General features: G+C 45.2%; 1 protein-coding gene across 10 annotated transcripts in view; it reads right to left on the reverse strand.

The window, feature by feature from the left end:
- The window catches only part of DDHD1 (DDHD domain containing 1), a 58,321-nt gene that overhangs the window by 23,031 nt on the left and 8,726 nt on the right, over nucleotides 1-26,564 (reverse strand). For 6 of the 10 annotated variants that reach the window (XM_085549735.1, XM_015865941.3, XM_015865943.3 and 3 more), the window contains 4 exons: nucleotides 20,480-20,653; nucleotides 14,498-14,599; nucleotides 9,103-9,231; nucleotides 7,200-7,347 (listed from right to left, as the gene is read on the reverse strand). In XM_085549735.1, the coding sequence (XP_085405861.1) occupies nucleotides 7,200-7,347; nucleotides 9,103-9,231; nucleotides 14,498-14,599; nucleotides 20,480-20,653 (553 nt within the window). Of the gene's footprint in view, nucleotides 1-7,199; nucleotides 7,348-9,102; nucleotides 9,232-12,390; nucleotides 12,603-14,497; nucleotides 14,600-20,479; nucleotides 20,654-26,564 lie in introns of those variants that run through there. The other 4 variants (XM_085549734.1, XM_015865942.3, XM_015865944.3 and 1 more) reach the window with 2 other exon arrangements.

The raw sequence follows: 26,564 nt of genomic DNA on the forward strand, positions 1-26,564 counted from the left end.
GACTGGCAGCTCACATGGTACTAAGTAGTTCTACGATGCACCACATTCACAATAGAAGGAGGCTGTTAAAATATTTTCCATTACTGATGCTTCTCTGGAGGGGAAGGGAAAGGGAAGGGAAAGGGAAGGGAAAGCACAGTGCCCTTCCCATATGAGGTGGGGAAAAGGTGAGAGAACCTGCTTCAGTTAGGGCTGACAAACCTTTTCCTTGCCTAGAGCTGCATACGCTTTCTGAATGTATTTTGCACAGCTCAGGCAAGGAGGGGCTGAACTGCAACTCCCTGCCAGGAAACAAGATTACAACACTTTGCTAAACTCAAAGCACAATTCCAACTTTCACCCACATCTGGGGGTTGCCCCCACATCAGCCTCACTATCTTACAGCAGCAACCTCACAGTGACCTCCTGATGCCAACCAAGAGTCACAAAGCCATTCAAACACATTAGAAGACCAATTCCCAGAGCAGCACACCTCAACCACAGTGAATGGTGCTACATGGCATCTCCCACTGGTTTTCATCAGCAGTTTTGTATTACAAATTCTGATCAAAGCTGCGATGTAATTGCTAAGCAGCGTGGCTACGCTCATACACAAAACACCTGCTATATCAATGCATCTCTACTTTGCTATTTGGGGTTTTTTTCTCTTAATTGAATGCCTTCTGGCTTAACAAAACCCTAATGTTTTCAGCTGTTTTATTAGCTGGCAAGACTATCCAGCCACTTGTGAAATTAACATTAACCGAAGTGATAAATCCTCATCTAACCAGGCACAGTTATTCACCTTTCCAATACAAACCGAAGCTGAAATATTGACCCCAAAGCAACAATTACTTAAATCTATATATCCCAGCACACCGTAACCACCAGAATTTATGATTTTTCTAAGAGAAAATGCACTTGAGCACAGATGCAATGCATGCCTCGGAAAGCACTGAGAGGTATTGCTGCATTGCAAGCAATAAGTAATGGCCTGAAAATAAATACTTTTGAGACTCACCATAAATAAAACACACTTGGCTGCCTCTCTCTGACTAAAGCAATGAAATAACACCACCATACTGACATAGGTAGGTATCCTTGCATAAGAAAGTATATTCCAAAGATGTATTAATGTATTTACAATTATTACTTTTAATTTCTTTTCTTTTTTTCATCATTACTCATTTTACTTCTGTAGAGCACACACAACTGGTACAAAAAGAAACCAGCTACGATAAGATTAATCTAGTACACAGATTTTATAAGATCCCCTTGATAGCTGGTAACGCAGCAAAACACCTGAAGGGTAGAACATTCTACTCTGTTTGTTCCCAAATCATCTCTACAGACACTCTTCAGCCAGACAACCCACAGCCAAGCATGAGGAACAGTCTCGGATTTTGGAGGCATTATATCAGCTTCAGCCCTGAGCTCCTGAGACAGGGGAGGTTCAGGTTGGATCTTAGGAGGAAGTTTTTCATCCAGAGGGTGGTGATGCACTGGAACAGGCTGCCCAAGGAGGCTGTGGATGCCCCATCCCTGCTGTGTGCAGGGTCACCAACCAGCAGCCCAGGCTGCCCAGAGCCACATCCAGCCTGGCCTTGAATGCCTGCAGGGATGGGGCATCCACAGCCTCCTTGGGCAACCTGTTCAGTGCGTCACCACCCTCTGGGGGAAAAACTTCCTCCTAAGATCCAACCTAAACCTCCCCTGTCTCAGTTTCAAACCATTCCCCCTTGTCCTATCACTGCCCACCCTCACAAACAGCCATTCCCTCTCCTGTTTATACACTCCCTTCAAGAACTGCAAGGACACAATGAGGTCTCCCCGCAGCCTTCTCTTCTCCAAGCTAAACAAGACCAGTTCCCTCAACTTTTCCTCACAGAAGAAACATTATGCTTCAAAAGCATTTCTGTATTGGTTTCACCACTCTGGAGCTCTGTAAACAGAGCCCAGCACTCCCCATCTCCTTGAGGAGATAATACCACAAACATGGGGCTGGCCTAAGCTATGTCTGCTAAGTCAAAGTGTGAGCAGTGGGCATGAGCTGTAAACACCAAGTTCTGCTGAAGCCAGGGGAAATAAAAGTAACACCACGTTCAAAAGCTCAGCTGTGTTTCAGAAATGCAAACTCCAGTTTTATCCAAGGCAGACTTCAAAGAGCACCTGTAAAACACGTGTTGTCCTCTGACACTGTGCTTTGGGTATTCATCTGCTCTCAGACCTTGAGGCATTCAGAGTGCTCCTCTAGGACATATGGAGACTCATTACTTCAGAAGAAAGCTGAAAATTGTAGGAGACAACCAAAGTGAACATAATCGTGATTCATACTTCATCCTTTTCAAGATTAATGGGGCTCTGCGTGATCAAAGGAACCTAAAATGTTAGCTTACAACAACAGGATCCCCATGAGGAGACTGTGGAGGTTCAGTTCAGGTACTCCAAGTGTCTCCCTACCTGGCACAGCTTACAGACAGCAGCAAGGCTGCCCTTTGGTGAGATGCTGGTTTTGGCAGCAAAGCAGGTCAGACATTCCCTACCCTGCCTCCTCACTGCTCTCTCCCTTATTCTGGATGGGGTTTTAGCTCTTCAGTAACTGCAGTGATCCAGATCACAACAGGAGCACGGAGTCAGTTGTGCTGCTGTCGGCAGCGTAAGTGCAACTTTGGGCAGTGGAGAGGACTGGGGAGAAGAAGGGAAGAAGAACAGACATGTGCAGAGATGCACGTAATGCCTGCCATAGCTTTGGTCCAACATGCACTCACGTGTCAGATAACTTATTAATGCACACAGAACAAGCTCCTACAGCACTATTAATACCCTAAGCATCACCTTTCACCTCCTGGGCTGAACTCCTCATCTGCCTTTCAAAGAAAGCTCGAGTTGAGACTGGTACAACAACCACTACTATTTGCATACTTAATTTCAGAAGAATGTGCAATTATTACCAGCACCAGAGAACGGAAAACAAACACACAATGTGCATGCAGTGCAATGCAAGCTTTTAAATGGAGAGTAATCAGAACAGCCAAATACCTGAAAAGCTTACAAAAAGAAGAGTATGGGAAATCTTGATTTAAGATCCAAGCAGCAAACATTTAAAGGGCTGGAAGGACTCTGAGATGCTCTGTGCTCTGCAAGGGCTTGCATATAATTGGAAATTTACCAAAATAGCCACTCTGAAGTAATTATTATAATGACAATCCACAATTAAAAAGCTCACTAATGGGACATGCAATAAAAACATAATTGGTGGCTGTGCAGTGCCAAGATGACGCCATCACACAGACAGCGATTTCTGTGCTGTGAGCTGCAGCAAAGGCAAATAGGAATCTGGATCAAAACAAGAGATTCAGAGAGAGGCAGACAGACACCAGGCCTGGAGAAAGAGCAGTCGGGGAGCATCATAACATCGCAGCTGTTGTGCAAACACGCAGAGCAGTTACTCCATTCAGTTTTTAAGCACAGGAATTTAGATGATGATAGGAGCAATGTGCGGTAAGACAACAGGATGAATCAAACGATTCTTATTTGTTAACGTCTGCTTTGCATCCTCTCAGAAGTCACGCGACACCAGAATAATGCACCTGATGGGAAACCAAAAATGCCAGCAAAGTACACTCAGCCATCCAATATTGGTTTCTGATACATGGAAATACAGAATATGACATCTCCTCCCGTTACATAAACCCTATTTCCTTGTCTTCTGGAACAACTCACTGCTCGTTATTCTGCTCGCAGCAGGTCAGCTGAATCATTGTTCCAGCCTGGAGGAGGTACTGTCTCTTCTCAGACGAGTCTTGCTGTTAATATCACCACTGACAGGAGCAGCTTGTTGTACCAGCTGCTGTGCTACATTTAGACAATAAATGTGTTTAACTGTACTGTGCAGAAACAAAATCGTGTCACAGCTCCCAAAGACCCATTCACTCAAACATTGATAGAATGCATCTTTTCCATTTACCTACTTACAAGACACCCTGCAACCCCAGCATCGAAGCACATTAATGAGCAGGCTGAACTCCATTTCTTAATGAAATTAGTGCATCCAATTTTAAATTACCCTAGAAGCAGAACTCTGTTTTCAGCTCTGTGCTGAACAGTATCTGCCTAATGATGCAGATACATCAGGAGGTGCATCAGTTTCTTCTTGAGGCAGTAATTTGAGGACAGCAAATCAACTGAGCTCTGGTTGTGCCTCTCAGCCCACTGTGTCACAGGCAGAGAATTCCATGTCTGAGTTATAAGCTGCATTTTTGCACTTCGTTTTCTTTCTCTTTTAAGGCCACTTGCCCAAGTGGGGCAATGGTTTTGTGCTATGAATAGAAGTGCTGCTCTCACACAGGCTGAACAATATACAAAGGTTTTATACCAGGGTAGATTGAATCTGAAAGATGTCAGAATACGTGTACGTGGCAAAGATATAATGCAGGAGAGAGGTCTGGGAGAAGGGAGATCCCCTCCTGGAGACCCCACAAGCACCACACCGAAGCAATGAAAGGCATCATGGAGTGTGCTGCTTCTTTCTGCCTACCTGAACACTGGGATAACAGCGTACAGCAGGCACTATGCTTACTTGCCTATCAAAGACATGGATGTCACCTACTCATGCCTGCAGCAGCATCCCAATGTGTAATAAACTATACAGTGCGACACTAAACTAGCATCCTGGATATTTCCTAAAGGCCTAGGAGAAGAGACACCATGAGAGTCCATCTGCTTACCAGCCTGGTGGTTGGCCTACATGCTCCCTCTAACCAGCCTTGCCTTTGTTCTCTGGATCCCTCATTCCCACACTGGAACATCAATATCCCAAGTGACACACAAGTCTTTCAGAGCTGCACGCAGCCCAAGACAATGATGAGCTCTGAGGGCTGCTAATGTATCTGCAGCTGCTGGTTGTACCCAGATATTAGTGAGGGAAGGAAGGAGGAATGGTGGTGATGATTGGCAATGACATTATACAGACAGCATGGCTGCAACTACAGGTTTCCTGTTAAACCACGTCCATTTTAAAGGAAACAATACTGAAATGTTTCCTCCTTAGATCATACTTAAAAGTCTGAAAGGTCAAAAAATACATGTCCCCATCCTTGTCCATTCTCAGAAGACAGCATTTGACTTTTTGTGTCCCTGGTGCAAAAGAATGCTTAAGTAAAAATAATATACAGACTTATCACAGACAGAAGTGCTAACACAAAGTGTTAGTATGGCTTCTGAGAAGTGCCACTGCATTGGCCTGGCAGACATTGCTTCTAAAATCCCTCCCTAGAACATATGGGATCCTCCCCACCAATCAGTTAAAAAATAAGTGAATCCATCTAACATGATGCTTTCCTTTGCAGGTTTTGCACAGACTACACAATTTACGGCAGTAATTTGTATTTTAAAGCATTATGCAATACCAACTGATTGTCTGATAGCTCTCGAGGGACTCTGAGACCAGAGTGAAATTAGCTGAAGCACAAAAGCTCGTGCTTGAATGGTTTGAAACTGAGGGGAGGTTTAGGTTGGAACTTAGGAGGAAGTTTTTCCCCCAGAGGGTGGTGACGCACTGGAACAGGTTGCCCAAGGAGGCTGTGGATGCCCCATCCCTGCAGGCATTCAAGGCCAGGCTGGATGTGGCTCTGGGCAGCCTGGGCTGCTGGTTGGTGACCCTGCACACAGCAGGGGGTTGGGGCTGGATGAGCACTGTGGGCCTTTGCAACCCAGGCCATGCTGTGATTTCATATAATGTGCTGCCATTTGTAGTGAGGCTTCTTATGGAATGGACACCTGTGCACTTTGTCATGAGCTGAAATTAATCCACACACACAAACCCCATATGCATTTTCAATGCAGAATGGAGTAGAAAATAAAAGTCTTAATGACTTAATGACTGCTGGTGGCTGTTAAACCAGCAACCCATCTGTAGGATATCTGCATTGCCAGTGCAATTGGCTCCTAAAAAACTAAAAGGTTTTACATATATTTTAGTGACCAACTTCAGGCTTTTATCGAGGGCTGTGGATTTCTTCCTCTGTGGTTTTGCCCGCTTGCTCCTAAAACACCACAAATTAGAGCAGTGAAGTGCTAGCATGAGGGGAGCAGGAAATAGCAGGTTGTTGCTTTGAGATGACAGATGATGGCAGTGAAATCAAGAGGCCTACTCTACCATAGCTGAGGATAACAGTGAGCTGCAGGAGCTGGAGAGCCTGCCAACACGATGGTACACAAGGAGCAACAGCACCTCAGTCACTCACATAAGCACCAATCTAGAGTGCTGAGCAGAGTTTAAAGGGAGGGTCACAAAGTTCTTACCATGAAATCAACTCCACATCACACTTCCACAGGAGGCAGTGGGCACAATGCTACTGCTGCTGGCTTTGATGGAATGTGGAACTATTTGGGACGCACGTACTAAACCATCTGCATAACACAGATCTGCAGCTAACACATTTTAACTGCTTCTTTCAGCTAACCAACCTTAACAACAGCTTGTCTTCAGTTCTGTCATCAGGACCTCCCAACTCCTAATATTCAACAGAACTATTTTCAGGGACAGCATTCCCAGTAACTCAGCACTGTGTCCTCCTGTTCACCAGCACTATAAGTGGCCTCCCAAGTTAGCTCAGGTGTCAAATCAAAACCCATCTGCAAACCAAGCTGCACAAAAGGCATTTAATGAAAAGACCCCATAGGCATTTCATTATGTTTTGCCTTTCATCTGGCTTCTGTGTACTGAACTCCATGAGCCGATTCTCAGCAACAGCTTCCCACCATATTAAGTAACTCGGTGCTGTTACAAACACCAGCATTCATTCTAGCTCCTCACTTTCTCTCTTACCAGCACACACTTGTTCGCTATTCTGACAACCTGCAGGAGCAATTAGAGATTCCCCTTGATTTTGGTCAAATGAAAATGTTCCTTCACTTGGCAAAGTCACTGAGTGCTGGTGCTAGAAATTCACTGAACAGTCCCCTAGAAGTCAGGAGTGTCGGTCATGAAAACAAAATACATCCTTGCTTTTCTGGCTTGAAGCCACTCTCCCTAGGCTCACACATTGAGCTGACATAGAAAGCAATGCACCCACAGTATAAAGAGTAATGACTCAGGGGGATAAGGGGAGAGGGAAATAGGAAGAGATACAGCTTAAACTGAAGGATCTGCTGTCATTTACATTGTCAGCATTTTATTCAGGTTAGAGTTGCTACTGCAAACGTTATGAAGGACTCACATAGCTGTATTTTTGATGATCCTTCCTTGGTCCATTTTCTGCCCAATACCATGCACAACAAACACAATGTGACTAGTTTGTGGTGGCTTGTCTTCTAATGTAGCTTCTTCTACATAGCCTCTATGTAGCCTTGTCCCACTACTTGAAGCTGCAGAAAAAACATGATCCTAGATCAGTGACATTCTATGAAATGCAATGGTCTCACATGTTGACAGAAGCTTCATTTGTCCCAGACCAAGACATTAAAAAGTATTCTGAAAATACACAGAAAGGTTCAGTCTGTATTTTAACAATCTGCAGTTTTCTACTCCTGGGAGATCTGAGCAATTAGATGTTAATTCTGTCAGTCATGGTATTAGGAGGCATTTCCACGGTGAAGAGACTTTTAAGAGAAGAGTTGTGTGATTGTCCACTAACTTCTATTACATAATGCTTTTCTTCTACGTACCCCAGCCATTAGAATTCCATATATCTCCACCTTACTTCCCCAGCAGGTGATCACTGAAACGACCTCGCCATCAGACAGGTACTCACTGTCACTCAATCTCTGATGGCATTAGTGGGGGTGGTTGAAAAACTTTAGATTTTCTCCTGCTAAAGTGACAAACTGCACATTCTTTTCGCAGCCAATTAAGCCCCATGTTTCCGCAGGCATTCTCCAGTTCACTGGTCAAAGCAAAAGCCAATTCTGCAGGCAGGTATGGATATCCTCGCATCGCCCTGCAGGTGGCTGCTGAAACCCACGGGCACAGTGTGGCTTCATCCCCCTCTAGTGACAGAGCCATACAGAAGGCAGCAGCCTGCTATAAGAGCTGTGGGACACCAGAAAAGCACGCATCCAGCTGAGCCCTTTGGATGGCCACACAGAGCAAGGCAGCATCGCTCCTCATGTGCAAAAATCAGCATGAAGCAACTCATTTTGTTTCAGAGGAGGAGGAAAACACAACAAAAATAGTGAGAGCAGTTCTTCTACGTGACAGGTTTATCAAGGAGCTTTTACTTGCTATTTCTCCTCCCAAACTGTTTAGGACAGAATGTCTAAATGATCTATTTCATGCTGTCCAAAATCACACTGTGGATATAGAACACTTCATCTCTCCTGGAAACTTCTGCAATGACAGCCTTAAATTATATTAATTCTTGGCTAACATTAATTAAGTGTCCGTCCAAGAGACCTGAGGGTTAAGAGGGCAATAATTACAGAAGACAGGCACCAGATTAAAGCCAAACCTGTTACCTGACCTTGTCTCTTCAGAAACCAAAGAAGAAAACAAAAGCAGCTCGTGCCTCATTTTGTTTCTATAGTCCAGCAGTGTGCAGGAGCAGCACGGCAGGGAGGATGTGTCCCACTATTCCAGGTTGGCTGCAACCTGCCTCTGCTCTGAAGAGGAAAACCCTTTCTCATAACTGTCTCAGCCTCACCAGCTACAAAATCAGTAATTCTGAGCTTAAATGAGCCTGGATTCCTACAGACAATGTTTTCCATCTAGATGGAACTGCTTCACCCCTCCTCTCAGTTCACAGGTCTGCTTAATGAACTGAAAAAGGCAAATGCTGGCAAGAGGGGGAGGTCCAGCTGTGTATTTAAGGAGCACATCACGGTCTGTAAGTACAGAGAGGAAGCTAAGGTTGCAAAGGAAACTGCAATTCTTACACTGTGGCTGTTAGGCACTGCCACAGCATCAGCATCATGCAGTACATACATGCAAACTGCTGCTTCCAAAGCAATAAGGAACAAACGTAACAAAAACAACCCATGTCTAGGTACAATTATTCATGGCAACCTAAGGAACCCATTATACCCACCCCGCAAAACCCCACCAGCAAAAAGGGGCCCGTCACATATAGAAACTTCAGATACAGATATTTGCAATATCTTTTTACAAAGTCTGAGAAATATTACCTTTGGAAAACCCCAACTTTTGTGTAACAGTTCTTGCAATTTTAGATGTTGTTGCATCACTGTACAGATACACTTCATCCACACTGTGCCAGTCCACATGGTTGCGACTCAACTTTAGACTATGAATAGCTGCAGCAAAAAGGAACAACATTGAATTTAGATGGGTAAGGGGAAAACAAAAGCCTCTTCAAACAGAGAGAAGGGTAATTCACACACACATTTATATCTACTGCTCTAAATCCATACTACTTCTTACCTTGGAAAGCTTTTACATGTAGGATTAATCTGACCAGAACAAAGAGCAGTTTGGATACTACCCCTGAGGACGTTGCACATCATCCTCCCGCACCCTCCTTAGGGCTGGTAGGATTCTAAAGCTTATTATAACTGAAAGCAAAAAATGAAGGGGGAGATGCACCCCCACAATACTGCTGGCTGCTGTGCTTCTGCTAGGAAAGTGCACTTGCACTTCTACCTCTCCTGCAGCCATACAGTGGGATCCCCACTTCTGACCAAGGCTACGAAGCTCCAGAGTAACACAGAGGCTTTCAAGGCTCCACTATGAGAAGGCTCCATTGCTTCCGCTGTTCTTTCATTTGTCCAGGAGCTGAAAATGTGGTTCAATGAGAAAGCCTCTGAATGAGCAATTTCTGGCACAGAGCAGAATTTTGCTCTTTCGAAAAGCTCCTAAGAGCTCTAGTGTTTATTATGCTGTGATTGTGCTTTCCAGATTTGGAACCAACCTCATGACACACTGCCTGACTGCTGGGGTTAAGCACAGCAGGCACGTAATAATGCAACTCAGAATCTCCCAGCTGAGCTTTGTGTGCAAAGCAGCATCACCGATGCTGTATTACCAGCAACACGGCTATCGCCTGTGCTTGGAAATCTGCTGCTCAGGTCTCAGCCAATGTGAAACATTTGGCATTCAGAGAGCTGACAACTAACAGCAATAACCCTGTGTTGTTTAACCACATCATGGGTCTTACTGAAAAGGCTGTGAAGCCATGGAAAACACTCGTAAGGGCTTTATGTTATTTTTTCCATAACAAGCTCAGCTCTGTTCTGTCCTCCACTTGAAGTTCTCTAATTTCTTGTAGTCAAAAAACATTCTGAGAAAGCATGAGCCATCATGGCTTCCTATTTTAAGTTTCTTCCAGCACAAATTAATTAATGTTGTGTAACCTTTCCCCTGAAGCCTTTTTTCTCTCTTTTCCAAGGCAGACAGCCCCAAAGTAACCTGAGGAAAAACTAAATGAAGACTCTGAGAAACAAGGAGATTAGAAAAGGATTGCCCCCTACTGCCACACTTAACAGCTGATTCACAAGAAGTAGAACTACGCTGCTGTTTTACGGTGGCAAACAAGGAGGGAAGCCAGCCTGGCTTAGATGTGGCAGCTTGGGCTGATGACTGGAAAGAGCAAGAAGTAACATAGCAAGAACCCAACCAACAAGCCAAGTGGCTTTTCCTAAATAACCTCACAGGTGAAGAGAGAAGCTCATACCCAGAGATCTCAGTTTAGAACTGGAGAAGAAAGGAAATTCCTAGCAAAACAACAGCTTTCAGTGTGGAGCCAATGCAGCGGGCTGCAACGTGCTGGGAGGTGAGCAGTCCAGTGGCGAAGGCACATCACTTCCTTCTGGCTGGCTGATAATTCCTCTACCCATGAGCACAAGATCGCTGTAGACTTTTAATGCACCCACTCAGCAGGTCTTTAGCAGCAGAGGTTTGTTCCATGTGAGTTCTGTGAAATCCTTCTCTCAGTAATTCCTGAGGAAGCTGACGGAGCAGGACTGGAAGCACGATGCCTATGGAGAATGCCATGCTCAAGATTCCAAGCATGCACAGGAAGAAGCAGAGAAGTCTCCAAATGAACTGCTTGCTACCATTGAAAGAAGCAGCAGTGTGAGGAGCAGAGATCATCAAGTGCTTTCTGGAATCTCGTCCAGCCTCTTCATTGGAAAGGAAACACAGAAAGTGGCAGATTTCTTCCATTTTGCATTCATTATTCTCACCTGGAAAGAATAAATTCTAACTTTCCCTCCTATGCTCCTCTTCAAAAGTGTCTATGTTGAAGGACAAGTTGAAATAAACTAAAACCTGTGCAAGCATGCACTAAGGAACTGCAAATGAACATCCAACACTGTCTCGCTGGATATTTAGCAATGCATTCAGAAGGAAACCTGAAAAATTAGGTCTGCTTCTAACAGCACCGCATGAAACTATCAGTAACGTTCAGGACTGTGCTTCGTTGTCTCTTGGGAACAGAATATCTTACCTCGCTGAGATGTGCTGTCAAGGTAGATACACATCGCATTCAAGGTCAGATACAAATATGTACAAATACATCTTATTCAGCACTTGGATTATATACACCCTTCCCCCATAAAACCCAAAAGAAAATGTTTAAAATAAGCGGTTCTTGTTTCTCAGCTTTCCTTCCTGGGATGCCCTGCTTGAACAGTCCGCCTGAGGATTGATGCACCTGTTCCACAGAACATCCCATATGCTTTCTGAGATGGGGTGAGACTTTCTGTCTCCCAGTTCTGACTCTCAAAAATACTGGGATGTCAGTTCATCCTCCAACCCGGTCTGCCTTGTCCATCATGAGAATATAAATCTCCCCAAATGAGAAAACCTGACTCATTGGAGCAGGTTGCCCAAGGAGGCTGTGGATGCCCCATCCCTGCAGGCATTCAAGGCCAGGCTGGATGTGGCTCTGGGCAGCCTGGGCTGCTGGTTGGTGACCCTGCACACAGCAGGGGGTTGGACCTGGATGAGCACTGTGGGCCTTTGCAACCCAGGCCATTCTAGGACTCTCATGAGACTCAAGACTCAAAGCCACCCCAGTGAAAGGGGTTTTTACTGCTGACATTCACAAAGTTTGTTAACAGGGAGGCAGGAAACAAACATGTATTTGGAGAAGATTTGATAGCAATGTGAAAATAATAATTTAAAAAGAAAATAAAACTAAAAAACATAAACATGTTTTCCAGGTATGGGATAACAAATAATGCTGTTGCTATTTTGAACCTGAGGGAGAGAGAATTATTTATTCCTGAAGATGAGATGATAACAATGTACATTTTCTTTTCAGACCTAAATGCTGACTGTGATGCAAACCACCAACTTGGCACAGAGGTGGTCAGTGACATTTCTGGAGCCAACGGATGTCACTGAGTGTCAGAAAGTCACCAAGGCGTGACGTGGTTTCACTGAAGCAGCTGTAGAATTCAGCTCAGGCAGCAGGTAGAGCACAGGGAAATGGATGCTCTTTGTCTTCATACCTCCACCTCGTGGTCTTCCTGGAGCACTCTGTCTATGTGGATTGCAGAGAAGATGAAAGCACCTCCTGGTCAAGCCATGGGACAGGAACATCCTTCTCGATCAGGTTTCCTGCAGCTTTGTTTTCATGAACTACTTCTCTGACATCAAGAAAGCACAGCTTTCTTAGCAGGAATATACCCCTCAGTATTCTGCATGCTGCTCAGTGGCATAAAAAGCCAAAGCCTCTGAAAATGAGATCAAGTTTTACTTGCCTTTGTGTTCAAGAAAGAGAAATCAAACTTCATTTTCCCCCCCAGGAATACCAAGCAAGACAGACACCTAGAGTACAACCAGATGGAAGCCATAGCCACAGCCCAGCTGCAGATGGAATACAGCAGAGAGAAGTATAGTAATGGCCTTAAATTGTGCCAGAGGATGTTCCGGTTGGATTCCTCCTCTGAAAGAGCGGCCAGGCAGTGGCACAGCAGCACATGGAGAGGTGGGGTCATTGGAGATGCTCCAGAGCCGTGGAGATGTGGCACTGAGGGATGTGGGCATGGTGGGCACAAACAGCATGCTGGTTCCAGCGCTCAAGGAGCTGAATGCTTCCAGCACCTGCAGACAGGGACCTGAAGATGGCATCTTACCAGGCCAGCAGTTTACAATTAAATACCCTTTAAGGTAAGCACTTGCTTTTAACTTGGCACTTTCATCCACCTGCCAAGACCGAAGCATGGGGTGATCCTTTCCCACCAGAGTGCCAATGCAAGTCAAAATCAATAGGGAAAAGTATCTTTGAAGTGTTATGAGCTGATGTTATCTCCGTCTGCTCCACAAAGGCACTGGCATTCTGGTTACAGCTCAAGACCAGAGAACAGATTTACACTGCTTGACATCCATTCTTGTCTTTGTTTTTTCCCCCAGGTATTTTCATCTTCTGACTCAAGAACATCACTAATTGCCCAATATGCAACTTTAATTCAAATCCATTAGATGCTACAAATGAACACGATTTGGAGAAAAAATAATGTATAAAATAATTTCAAAACGATGGTTACAGATCAAAAGACAGAAGTCTTTAAGTCTTTTCTGACTTTCCACAACAGAAGTTACTGCTTTTCACCCTTAACAGATCTGAGTTCCATGGGTGAGAAGAGGCAGGAACTGGTTTACAAGGCACCACTTTGCTTTCAGACATTCGCATTTTAAACTCATCTACAGACAAATATGATGGTAGGAATTCCAAGGCAAATACTTATACCAAAGTAGATCCTCATCCTTCAGAATACTCCTAGGATCTGAAAGAATATACAGTAGGACAGGAATAACTCTAAACCCACACTGACATTTTAAATCAAAGGAGCATCTTGCAGCAGTCTGGTTCCAATGTCCACAATGTGGTCAGTAAGAGTTTAATCACTGCCAGCTTTAATAGTGGCAAAGATCTGTGGTAAAGAGCTTTGGAACCTTCTGTGATCCTGAATGGTTCCTGTAAGAACTACTCCCACCTGCTGAAGCAAATGGAAACAACATCAGCTGCTCCAAAGCCCAGAGTTCCTCCTGTGTTACAGCAGCCTTGATCAGGTTTCTCTACAGCCTCCCTGTTTTACATCCTAGATCTGGTGACTTCTTTCATTCCAATACAAAAAAAGCTGCAGGAAAAATAACTTCCGACACAAAGTTAAAGATGCCTCCATCATCCAAAGAGCAGCCAAGCAAATTCTACCCAGCACAAAACTCTTTATTCAGTTCCTCCCCAGCACGATCTGCCTTATGCTGGGCCTGCAGGGATTCTAAAAGCATTGCTTCTGCTTTACTGAGAAAGTCAAACCACAAAGCAGGTGCGTAAAAAACAAAAAGTTCTTAATCAGAGCCACAAGCAATTGTAATAAAGACTACAGCATGATATTGCTAGCATCTACTTCTCTCTACGACTCACAGCACTGCTATTTGCCTCCTAAGACCCACAGCGCTTTTTCCTTCCCATGTGGAGAAAATGGCAACAACACAGTGCAAGAAATTGAAGCATGTAATTCTAATACATTTAACCGATACGAGCAAACTAGAAGGCAAAGCTTCCTATGGCAGGAGTACTACAAGATAAAAAATAATCTACAATTACTGTACCTTGGGAACGCTTTCGTTTAAGGCATGCAGCATCTGAATTCTCCTTATATCCTCTCCATTTGAACAAAGAAGGGAGGGAGAAGGGAGGGAGGTAGTAGAGAACTAAAAGTAAAAACACTGAGCTTCAAAGTAAAATTTTTAAAAGGAGTGTCATATTTTTTTTCATTAACATTGCCATTAAAAAAGAAACAGAGTCGATACATGTGTTGACAAAGCATATAAATTTCAGCTGCTTTTGTAGCACGAGCGTCAGGTCACGTCAGCCAAAATACATCTCTTTGCTCTTCATGAGCAGTTGTGACACCACAACATAGGGAAGGAAAGCTGTGACAGCGTATGCAGCTTCATTGAGTGCCTCTGCATTACGGCGTACCAAAGCATTAACACATAACTCAGCACAGTGCAGAACAAAGGCACTTCTAAGCAGACTTGAAACATTTGGAAAAATAAACAACTCATCTTCAAGCACAGCTCTATTATTTCCCCCAAAGGCTGCAAGAGAATCATTACAAGTTAGACTAGAAAAGACAGAGAAACACAGCAGCACGTGCACCATGTCTCTGACAGCCCTCCCACCTTGAACAGGAGCTTCCCTTGGATGGCAAGGCAAGGCCACAGCTTCTATTAGACTCTCACTTCTCTTACTTCACTCCTGAAACACCACACAGCTGCACCCAAGGCTCTTTTCCATGGACTTACCTTCACATCAGTGCTGTGCAATTACGGAAGGAATGCTTTAAGGAAGGGGGAAACTGCTGCCAAGCAGATCGAGTCATGCAGTCACACGGCTGCTGCTCTTGGCACTTACACAGCAAGGCTGAGGGTGAGCTCCTACCAACCCACCTTCTGCTCTCATACCAACAGCCCCAGGTCATAGGCAAACATTAGGAGCCCCAAAAACCTTATGTAGTCAGGAGGGTGTGTGCTTAAAGCCAGTGAGAAATCAGAGTCTCCAGTTGGGCTTCTGAATCCATAACGTTGCTGAGGCTGCAATGACTGGAAATAAACTTGCCTGCTGGAAAATGCAACTGACATGACATTCTCCCTTACAGGGACCAGAAGCAATTAATGCTCTGCAGTCCAGCAACTTGTCAGTGATATTCCATGCTTATGTCATCTCACACCTCCTCACACTCTCAGCTCACAGCTCTGTCAGCATCCTTCATATAGATGCTGTACATCATATTACTGCTGCACATCAGTTTTCTCCAGGAAAGGAAAACTAGGCTCATCATTCCTGCATTGGGACTCAATGGAACAATTCAGCCTACAGACTACAGAATACTGTGCTGGCTGTGGCAATACAGGAACAGACTGCCCACAGAGATGCTGTGGAGTCTCCTCTGCTGGAGATAATCAAAACCCCATGGAAACATCCTGGGCAACCTGCCCTCATTGGCTCTGCTGCTTTCGCAGTCTCCATAGATCCCTCCTGGTCCTGGCAATCCTGTGACTGCATGAATGAGACTTCTCTTTCTGAAGGTTAACGCAGTCAGCTGCGACAAAAACTTATTGTTAATGTGCCTTTTTCTTTCCTAAATGAGCAGAGAAAACTGTATTTGAAACCTAAGGCAAAACAGCACAAACCCCAAACACAATTCCTATACTCGTCATGGCATCTAATGACACACTGAAGCCCATAGCGAAACCCCAGAAACTCATGAGGTTTCAAAATCAATGCATTATAAAATGTGCTCTGACTCTGACTTGTGGGATTGCTTTCTACATTTCCTACAGTCTCCCACAGGAACACAGCTCTGATTGCCATTGAAGGATCTTGCTGGGGGTTATCTGCTCCACTCTCCCGCAGACAGGATCAGCTTTTCAGTTGAATCTAATATCACATTTGGATCAGGTTGCTCCGGCAATTTCCAGCTGAATTCTGAGCATCTTTATGGATAGACGCTCCCCCACCTCTCTGCAAATACAATCAGCTACATCTGTTCCTGTTTTACTATCACATACATTAAACTTCCAGCATCACTTGTCCCTGGTCAAATAAATATTCTTGAAGAACCTTCAGGGTAACAAAAGACAGGTACCTAACTATACCTGCCACTAACCGCTAACCTGCAGCTCAGAGACAGACTGCTCTGTATTGCAGACACTGCTCCTCCCCCTCTGCAGCTGGAGCTGTGCTGCCTGCTAACAGCTCCTCCGTGCTGCAGGAGCACACAGCAGGGGGTGCGTGGGCTCCTATCGCACAGCAAGGGAGAGAAAGCAACACTTCAGCTGCAGAACATCCCTGCCTTTATTGTAGCTAAATGATGTTAGCAAAGCATCTAGCCTAAGATCCCTTCAGAACTTGCTATTATCCAAGATCATGGTTTTGTTTTTATCTTACAGCGGCCTTGATATCACTGAGGTTGCTAGAGAATGCTGCTCTTCAGATAAGCAAGTCCTGAACAAACTGTCTTTGCGTGCATGAAATTAAGCTTGTAAATCTTATTTTATTCTGTACATTTTAATCTTACTGTCTGCTAACAAGGTATTACAATACCCTTATTGTATTCCCTTCAAAATGTTTTCACTTTAAATACTGCTTTCACAGAACAAGTGTTATAATAAAGGTCTCAAATATTTATAGTGATTTTACAGCAGCAGCATATTTAAGCATAACACGTGGCTACAAGCACAGTACAAGAAAAGTCAGTAGTGCTGCAGGAAGGCAGTGACAGCCAACTCAGCGTGACCAAATAAACTCCTTAATCTCATGTTTCAGTCTTTACATCTAAATTTTTGAACCTAAGAATTTAGATCAAACTGTCACCTACCACCTTGTGCTGATATTAATCTACGTATGTTCAGCTTGAAGAATGAGCCTTCCTGAAGAAAGATAAGCAAAGCCCTCATCCTTATCAAAAAAGCCTGGATGAGAAAAAACCTCATCAACTCATGGGCAAAAGAATGTGAGGGCCCCAAAGCCTCCAGTATCATCTGCATATCAGCACAGTGGGAGAAGAAAAATCACAGCTGGGAGTCTGTGGTCCGCCCACAGATACTGCTTCAGCAATGCAGCATCTCACTGAGGAGTTTAAGGTGTCAGACCTGATTGCTTTAGGAAGGAGCAGCAAATATCGAGCTTCCAGTACAACTACCACATGACAATGTGAGGACTATTTTTGCCCAAAAAAATTGATTTCTAAGTTAGGTACGTGATGGCAAGCTAGAAGGTACTGTCCTGAATCTGCCTATATTACAATGGTGATTTGCACAGTCTGCAGTCACTCTCTTCTACAACAAAGCAGTCAGAGAAATGCAGCCAAATCTCTGCTCCTCATCCTCAGTGTGGATTCCTCCTGTAGCTGTACTGGAATTGCAATGTTTCTTCCTCTGTCTAGACTAACACTACAAGCTGAATAACGTACTTAGAATCCAGCCAGGATCAAAGCAAACTCTGAGGGCAGTCAGGCTAAGGAGGTGAGAGATGATTTCTTTGCAGCTTCTGCTTGCACTGGTGCTCTGGTAGCACTCCTGTGGCCTGGTTTGGGCAGGAAGGAGAACATCCTGCACAGCCACACACACACACTGCCTGCTCTGTGGTGGCCTGGGGGATCAGCTGTCAGTTGCCAACATCTCATATACATGATGCTGTACTTCAGACATCTCTGGTGAGGGTAACTGGCCTCCTGCAAGCACTGCAGGTGCTCAGCACCCCTCCAGGAATATCAGAAATCTGTCTGATTTCTACAGGCAGCAGACACAGCTCTGGAACTCCATCTGGGACCCAAATCTCAAATCCAAATATCAGTCTGATATTGAAAAACTAAAGCTCACAATAATCTGCTTTGATGATGCCAAGAAATAAGCAAAGTGCTCAATTCTGGAGTTCTGACCTAAGAAATGATTCACCCAAGGAAGTCACATCTCTGCTGAGATCACCACTCTGGTGATCGGATGCCAGAAGAATCAAATCTATCAGGCAGCAAAATGCACTTCATTTTGCAATGCATGAAATTAAATACTCGGTCCCCATAAGCACTGAGGAGTAGGATGAGCATTATTATCATCCCTGCAGGACAGAGTTTGGAGAAGACCACTGTTGTGAGATGCTGTGCACTTCCAGAGGAAGGCATTCTTGCATTAGCAGTTTAATAGTGGGGTAATTATTCACTGGCAGTCTATGGCCAACTAAAGTCCTGGATAAAGCTTAGTTATGTCCTTAAGATGCTTCAATCCAGGAGCAGAATTAAGAAAGCAAACAAGTGGAATCTACTCTTAACTTTTCAACCTGCTGCCATTGCTTTAAAGCACAGCTGGGGTAAAATCAGGAACCAACAAGACTGTCAGCTGAACATCAGCAAGATCCTCACTGTTATTCATTATATGTGACGCAACGAGGCATGATCAAATAATAAAGTAATTATCCCTCCGTAATAACAGATGTTATAACAGCAAATCAGCATAGACTGCATTCTCTTTTGCTGAGGGACAGGTAAGACTGCCACGTTTTCAGCATTCACGTGGCTGTATCAGTGTTGTGAACAGCCATTTTCCTAGTGGTATCTACAGGTCTATCCTAGCTTTCATTAGTCTTAGGTAACAGTCACCTGTAAGCCTTGATGGGGCCAAGGTGTATTAACACGGGATGCAGTGACAACAAATTGCAGCACCAAAGCAATTAAGCAGTTTAAGCTGAACTCAGCACTTCTCCAACTAATGATGTTTACTTCACCAGTAATGCATGTTGTAAAGCTTTCCCCCATGCCACGTGCAGATGGCAATCACGGATCTCAGCCAGAGCCAGAGATGTTTTGAGCAGCTAACTACTTTTCACATTTATTGTTGATTATTTTTTTCTGCAACTTCCCCAATTACTTGGAAAAAGTCTATGTAGTCTATAGTTGGTGACTGCTGCTCCCTTTTGAAGTGACTGCATACATTGCTGTTATTGTTCTAGTTCAGCTTTAGAGAAGGCCCTGCTGGCTGCAGGCTCTCTGATCTCTTACATTTCTGTAAATAACAAGGGCTGTATCTTTCCCATTCCTATCCTCCATTCAGACCTGAACATTCCTGTTCCACATCCCACACTTTTGCTGGAAGAAAAGCCCACCTGAGCCCCATACCTTACACAATGCGGTGAACCCAAGTGCAGCTGAAGGCATTTTCTCTTCCTTCCAACAGACATTATGCTACTAAAGGCTGGAAGCACTCAGCAGCCATAAGCGTGTGCTTTCCAAGCAAACTCTTGCTGACCTACCAGAAACGACACTGTGCTCCCAGCAGGGTACAGCTGCAATAACAACGCTGGGATTTGCATCAGTACATTGAAATGACAGATTGATACAAGCAAACAAAAACCAGGTAAAAGCACCTTTCAGAAGCTGTGGGCACCGTGCTGGGAGTCAGTGGTCACCCAACTTTAGGCACCCACTGACAGAGCTGTTAAAGCAGAAGGTACTTCTGCTGTGCTACGTTTACCCAGAGCAATCAGTTCAGCTGCACGGTGAGTTTAGAAGACCATTCTTAAGAAGGTTAAATGTGTTTGACTGAGATTGCCAAGAATCCTAACTGAGCGCCCTCAGCCTGGTGATTGAAACATAAGGACTTCCATAACTGAACGAATGCCTGAGACTTACCATAGCTGAAAACTACTCTAATAAAGTCACAGATTGAGCTAGAATGGAAAATGAAATGTGATCTGTAAAATGGATGCTCCCTTTAGGGCAGAAATTAGGAACACCAGCCAGAGAGCTAATAGCCAGTTTGCATTCAGACACTGACACACTTCTTAGCCCATAAAGAGATTACACTTTGAAATGAGATTTCAAACACAATTAAAAGATATGAAACATTAAGCAAAATGGGAACAAGAGGTCTATCTGTGAATATAATCTTACAGTGCTCACCAAATGTGCTACAGCAGGAAATCCTACAATAAGATACAGTAGAGAAGGGGACAGCAAACTGCACCCTATAACCTTTTCCATTACGTAGAACAGAAAACCATCCCAGATTACATGCTATGAAAAGTAATCTTACCTTCCTTTCCATCAACAGGTTTTGATACTTCCATATCAAAGCTCTCTTGCATCTGCTGGCCCCGGAAGCGGTTGAGGTGCTCCTGCTCTATCAGGTTACTCTCCTCCTCCTCCAGGGGTTGCCACGTACCATCAATAAACCATTGCCCACGCATTACCGGAATCTTCTCCGTTTCTGAAAACCAAACGAGATTCTTTTATACAACAGAGCCCAGACCGACAGCAGATCAGAGGGAGGGAAACCCCAACCACACCAAGAAACACCATGTCTTCCCCATGGGGCTGAGTGTGTTTGAGGATGCAAGGAACACACAGGAAGATGTATATTCTGCAAAACCAATTTAGAGCTGGGTTAAAAATGGGACTCATACTCCTCTCTACGTGGCTGCCCTGCATCTTCAAAAAGAATGAAGAACTTTGTGAGACTTGTGCTCCTTTACACCGTTTGATCGACAGGAATCAGTGGTTTAAAGTTGTAAAGAAGATGCAGAACAAGGAGGAGAAAGCAAACCACACACGCTCACCCTGACTGCACAGAGCCCTGTTTCTTTTGGGAACTGCACTTAAGATAACTCCATTTGTGTATCAGTTAACATAAAGGATGATTTTAAAGAGTGAAGCCATTTCTTAATTAAAACCAGTCTTCAGAGGGGGTTGTTTTCAGTCCCTGTCCGTCTAGTTTCACTTCCAGCACTCCAAACAGGGAAGCTGGGTGCTGAGCATGTGTTGTCCATGTGATAAAACAGAGTTCTCTCCAAAAGTGGGTGCTAGAACCCACTGCTCTTCAACAAACCATGACTGACACCCAGATTCAGTACTGTGAATGCAAGGAGTCAGAACTCTCCTTACACAGATCCCTGCAAGCATAATGAGACAATACTATCCGTTTTAACTCAGAACGTCATAGAACCACGCAGGCTGGAAAAGACTTCCAAGATCCCAAAGCCCAACCCCAGCCCACCCCACCATGCCCGATGTCCTTCAGTGCCACATCTCCATGGTTCTGGAGCTCCTCTGGGAAGGTGACTCACCACCACTGGGCAGCTGTGCCACTGCTGAACTACCCCTTCTGCAAAGAAACGTTTCCTCATAGCCAGCCTGAACCTCTGCTGGCACTGCTTCAGGCCATTCTCCCTCATCCCATTGCTGTTGCCTGGCAGCAGAGGCCGACCCTCCCCCTCAGTACCAGCACCTTTCATGGAGCTGTAGCTAAGATCTCCCTGAGCCTCCTCTTCTCCAGACTGAACCATCTTCTATCTCTGGAAAATCAGGGAGAGCAGTGTGAGGGTTCCAGAGGCTGTGGGACTGTGGCCATGGGACTGGCTGAGATCTGAGACCAAGACAGCAATCCCACCACTGGCTTCCAGTACAAGCTGGGAGAGAGACTCAACCAAACCCCAACACTGTACATGTGTACACACACAGCACACAAACAGCTCTCCGAGGAAGCGAAGCACTCAGCCACAAAAGGAGAGACTTCAGAAAGGAGATGAGGGAAAAAGAGCACCAAGGCTTTACCATTCAAAGAACCATCCCTACACAGATGGTGAGAAAGCAGCTGGTAAGGGCAGCTGAGAAAAGCAACAACAGATGCAAAAACAAACCAACAAACAAAAACAGTAAAGAAAAACTACATACAGAAATGCAAAGAAAAAATCAGCCCAAACAAACAGGAAAGCCAAAAGAGAGCACAAATAGTTCCCAAGGACAGGAACAGAAAGCAGAGATGCTCAGCCTGTCAGCAGGAGGATGTGAAGTACTTTCATACGGGTGCTCACAGGGGAGAATGAAAAGCAGCAGAGACCTGCAAGCACCTCCCTTATATGTTCCAAATTCTTCATCTCTTAGACCAATGCAGCTCCAAGCTAGGAAGGCAAAAGGGAAATCTCCTTACAATAATCTTCCCTCTGGGCAGGAACACTCCACATCCCAAAGCCAGTTTCAAAACCTTCTCCATAGAAGACTTAGAAGCCAACATTGTTTCTACAATACTAGAAATGTGGATCATCTCCTAACAGCCCTGGCTTTGCACCTGGAACGGGGCAGCTCCTGCAGCACAGCGAGGCGAGCAGCAGGGAAAGCAGCAGCTGCTGGGGGCAGATAACTGGAGCAAGTGGCCCACATCACCTCTGGGTGCTGGCAGGGGCGCTCTGCTGATTACCCAACTGTACCCATAAGTGGGAAGCCCACAGGCAGCCCTGTAAGCATGCATGCAGCACAATGCATGGAGCAAACCCTCTGAAACAAAGGCTCCAGTGACCTCCAGCCTCTCTCATCCCAGCCTCCTGCATATCCCAATGCACTCTTGTTCCTCCCTTCCAAGATCCTCAAAGCCTGTTTTAATGCTCTGACCACTGCTGCAGTACTGGATGGACCACAGCAGTCTGGCTGGCCTGACCAAAACGCCAACAGACACTGGTGGCCCTGCCTGCGGTGGTGGGGGTTGGAACTCATCTGTGAAAACTAAAACTCATTTTATAGTCATCATCCCATGAACGAAGTGCCGAACATCAGGTTTTTGAGTGAAGTTTCTCAAACTCAACCTGTTAACCACGCCAACGTTAATCATTATTAATTACTGCTGCACAGACAACAGAAAGCAAAGTCCAGTAGTAGCTGCTCACCGTGTGCTTGCCTTCACCTCAGCTGTGCCCCCCGTGTTTTAACCTGTCACACACCCACACTGCTCCACAGGGCAATGCACACATATCCAGCTCTGCTGCTCTCACAACAGAGCTGTGTCTGCAGGAAGAGACGGAGCACACACACAACTGCAGTGAGCATAAAGGATCCCATTGTTGCCGAAGCAATGGCACAACTGTGTCAGATGTTGATCCTCGCTGGGAAAAATCTGCAAGCAGCTCCTTAATTCCTCTCTATGCATTCTGATGAGGCTCCATTCACTGCATCCATAAACAGACTAAAACAACAACAGAACAGGAGGCGATATGAATACTATTTCATACTCCCAACCAACAGAAGACAACACACCTCTTCTGCATTTCTGAAGGGTTTCCAGGTTTTCACTTGGGAATTTCTACCTACAGGCTTCTAGAATTCCAAGCATTAGGAATTAAAATAAACATTTTCAGTCTCTTTCTCCTGGACAAAAAAAACCCCTTTCCCACTGTGTTTCTTTAAAGCAGAGCACAGCACTGAACAGCAGCTCTCAAATAATAGATGGGCAGTGGCCTCTCCCAGAGAAGCTGGGCCAGGAAAAAGAAAAATAGAACGATTGAAATATGAAAACATTTATTGTAAAATCTTTACGGCCTAATTTGGTTTAGGAATAAAATCATATATCTGGCTCTAGGGCTGGAAAGGGCATTTATCTGGAAAACACTCCATCTGTAAATCACTTCCAGATCCAGAGACAGATCATTACGGGGCTTTGTTTGCAGAGCAGGACTTCAAAGATGGAGCCAGGTTTTCCATAGCTCAGGTCCTTCCATTTTCCAGAGCTCAGTGGGATTGTAGGGAGACCCAGGTGTTTCTCCCCACCAATGCTTTAACTGCTGGGGACTGAGTGAGGTGATCTCCAGAGGTCTCTTCCAAGCCTGACCACTCTGTGTCTCTTAGTGCTAGCAGTCACAGCATCTCAGCTCACTGTATTTCACATCTCGGCTTGATCACTGTTACACTGCTGGGAAACCCCAGCAGAAAGAGCACCTGGTACAGGGCAATGCCCCTTCTGCCCATCAGGAGCACGGTCTGGGTTTCAGAAAAGCAAACACAGTCTTTCAGCGTCATTGGATGCACTGGAGATACCAATGAACTGCAGCACATCGCTTGATAAAGTGTGGAGAAAACACCTTCCTGATGGCTGTGTTGTGAAAACCAAGCAAGGACAAGACAAGGGGGAATGGTTTGAAACTGAGACAGGGGAGGTTGAGGTTGGATCTTAGGAGGAAGTTTTTCCCCCAGAGGGTGGTGACGCACTGGAACAGGTTGCCCAAGGAGGCTGTGGATGCCCCATCCCTGCAGGCATTCAAGGCCAGGCTGGATGTGGCTCTGGGCAGCCTGGGCTGCTGGTTGGTGACCCTGCACACAGCAGGGGGTTGGGGCTGGATGAGCACTGTGGGCCTTTGCAACCCAGGCCATTCTAGGATTCTAAGATGGCTGCATTACAAGTGTGCAGTGCTGCACATCAGGTCATACTCCAGGCAGGGCAATGCCAACCTTGTGATCCTCAAAGCCAGCAGCTCCCATAGTGGCACTGGGTGGTGAAGGAAGGGCGGTGTTAAGGCGATGGCTGTGGGCATGGGGCTGGGAGGGGAGCACATGGACTTACAACAGGTCCTGCCGTATCACCTGGCTGAGCGAAACCTCAGAGGTGTGCCCTGGTAAACAACCCCGCTAATCTCAGACAGGTGCTCTTACACCAAGATTATCCCATGATTCATCCAGCACGATGCAAGCTATTACAGTAATCACCATGAAGCAGCGCTGTACCAAACCTGCTATTTTAAGGCCCAATTGCACTCCTATCCACTCATTCACTCACACCTTGAATATTCACCAGTGATTGCAGAAAGCGTAAGCCAAGCTCTCCCTGCCTTCTTTCCTTCTATGAAAGGAATGAAATATTTACATCTAGCTGTAATTTCACTTTTCTCTCCCCCAGTATGGAATTCAAACCCTGTAAGAGGTAATGCAAAGAGTTTATCTTCGCCACTCCAACCTTGATCCCCAGGAAAGGATTTGCCTTGATTTCTTTACTGCCTTAAGTCTTACACCACGTAATCTGCAGCTGGCGGTGCTTCAAAGCGAGGCCCCGTGTGTTTGGCCAGTACACGCCGACGTGCTGTGCTTACACCAGAACTTCTAAGTTGGAATGGCAGAGATTAGGAGCTAATGAAAGGCACTTCGTTTTAATTAGTCATACATATTTCACCACTTTTAGAGAGGAACAGTTCCAGCAACGGCAACAGAAAGAGAATTTATGCATTTTTAAACAAAAAGCCCATTCTTTTTTTCCCCAAAAAAGTCTACAAATATAAAAGCTGTAATTAATGATGTGTGTGCAATTTACACCTAGGTCCTCGGTAGGGGAAGAACTAGGAAAACACAAGCAGCATTGGTCTGGATGGGGCTCTGAGTGCTGCTGGAGCTCTGGGTGTCCCTGTGCATTGCAGGGTGTTGGGCCAGATGGCCTCCACAGGTCCCTTCCAACTGAAGCAAGCCACACTGTAATTGACACACATATATACCCTATTTCATTTCATTGCACAGCGTTTGTGAGATCCCCACCCAAACAAAAAATGCATATAAAGGCTATGTAAATCCCTTGTAACACAGAGGGAAAACAAATTATGGCGCTAACTTTGCCTGCATTTCTTCCTTCTTGTACTACTCAATGATCATCATAATTTGTTCCTTGAAATTGCATATACCTAAATTTAATAGCACACAGCACGAACTGTGGCTCATGTTGGCTCCTTCCACCCCTCTTGATTCAGAACTAAGAAAACTTGCAAAACGGAGACCACACAAACTTCTGATTAAAAGCAAACAGAGCTTGAAAGAGAAAATGAAAGGAGGTCTCTCAGAAATGTCAATGTAAACTGACATGCAATCTGGGAGACATGTAGATAGAATAAAATGGTGTGAAAGCAAGATGCAGTGAGCTTTGGATGTGGGGTGACCTCACTGCAGCCTTCCAGTACTAAAGGGAGACTGTAAACAGGGGAGTCAACTCTTGGAAACGGCAGATAACAGCAGGACAAGGGGAAATGGATTGAAGTTGAAGGAGGGAGAATTTAGGTTGGATGTCAGGGGGAAGTTCTGTACTGTGAGAGTGGTGAGGTGCTGGAACAGCTGCCCAGAGAGGCTGTGGATGCCCCGTCCATCCCTGGAGGTGTTCAAGGCCAGGTTGGATGGGGCCCTGGGCAGCCTGGGCTGGTATCAATGTGGAGGTTGGTGGCCCTGCCTGTGGTGGGGGGTTGGAGCTTCGTGATCATTGAGGTCCTTTCCAACCCGGGCCATTCTGTCATTCAAACCAACTGGTTCAGAGGGGCTGAGGGCAAAGTCAAGGTACCTCCGGCACCATCCGCTCGTGAAGTTCCTGTCAGCTGTAACAATTTACC

Source organism: Coturnix japonica, chromosome 5 (assembly GCF_054131305.1).
Source record: "Coturnix japonica strain WE chromosome 5, WE-NBRP24, whole genome shotgun sequence".
Classification (NCBI taxonomy): Eukaryota; Metazoa; Chordata; class Aves; order Galliformes; family Phasianidae; genus Coturnix; species Coturnix japonica.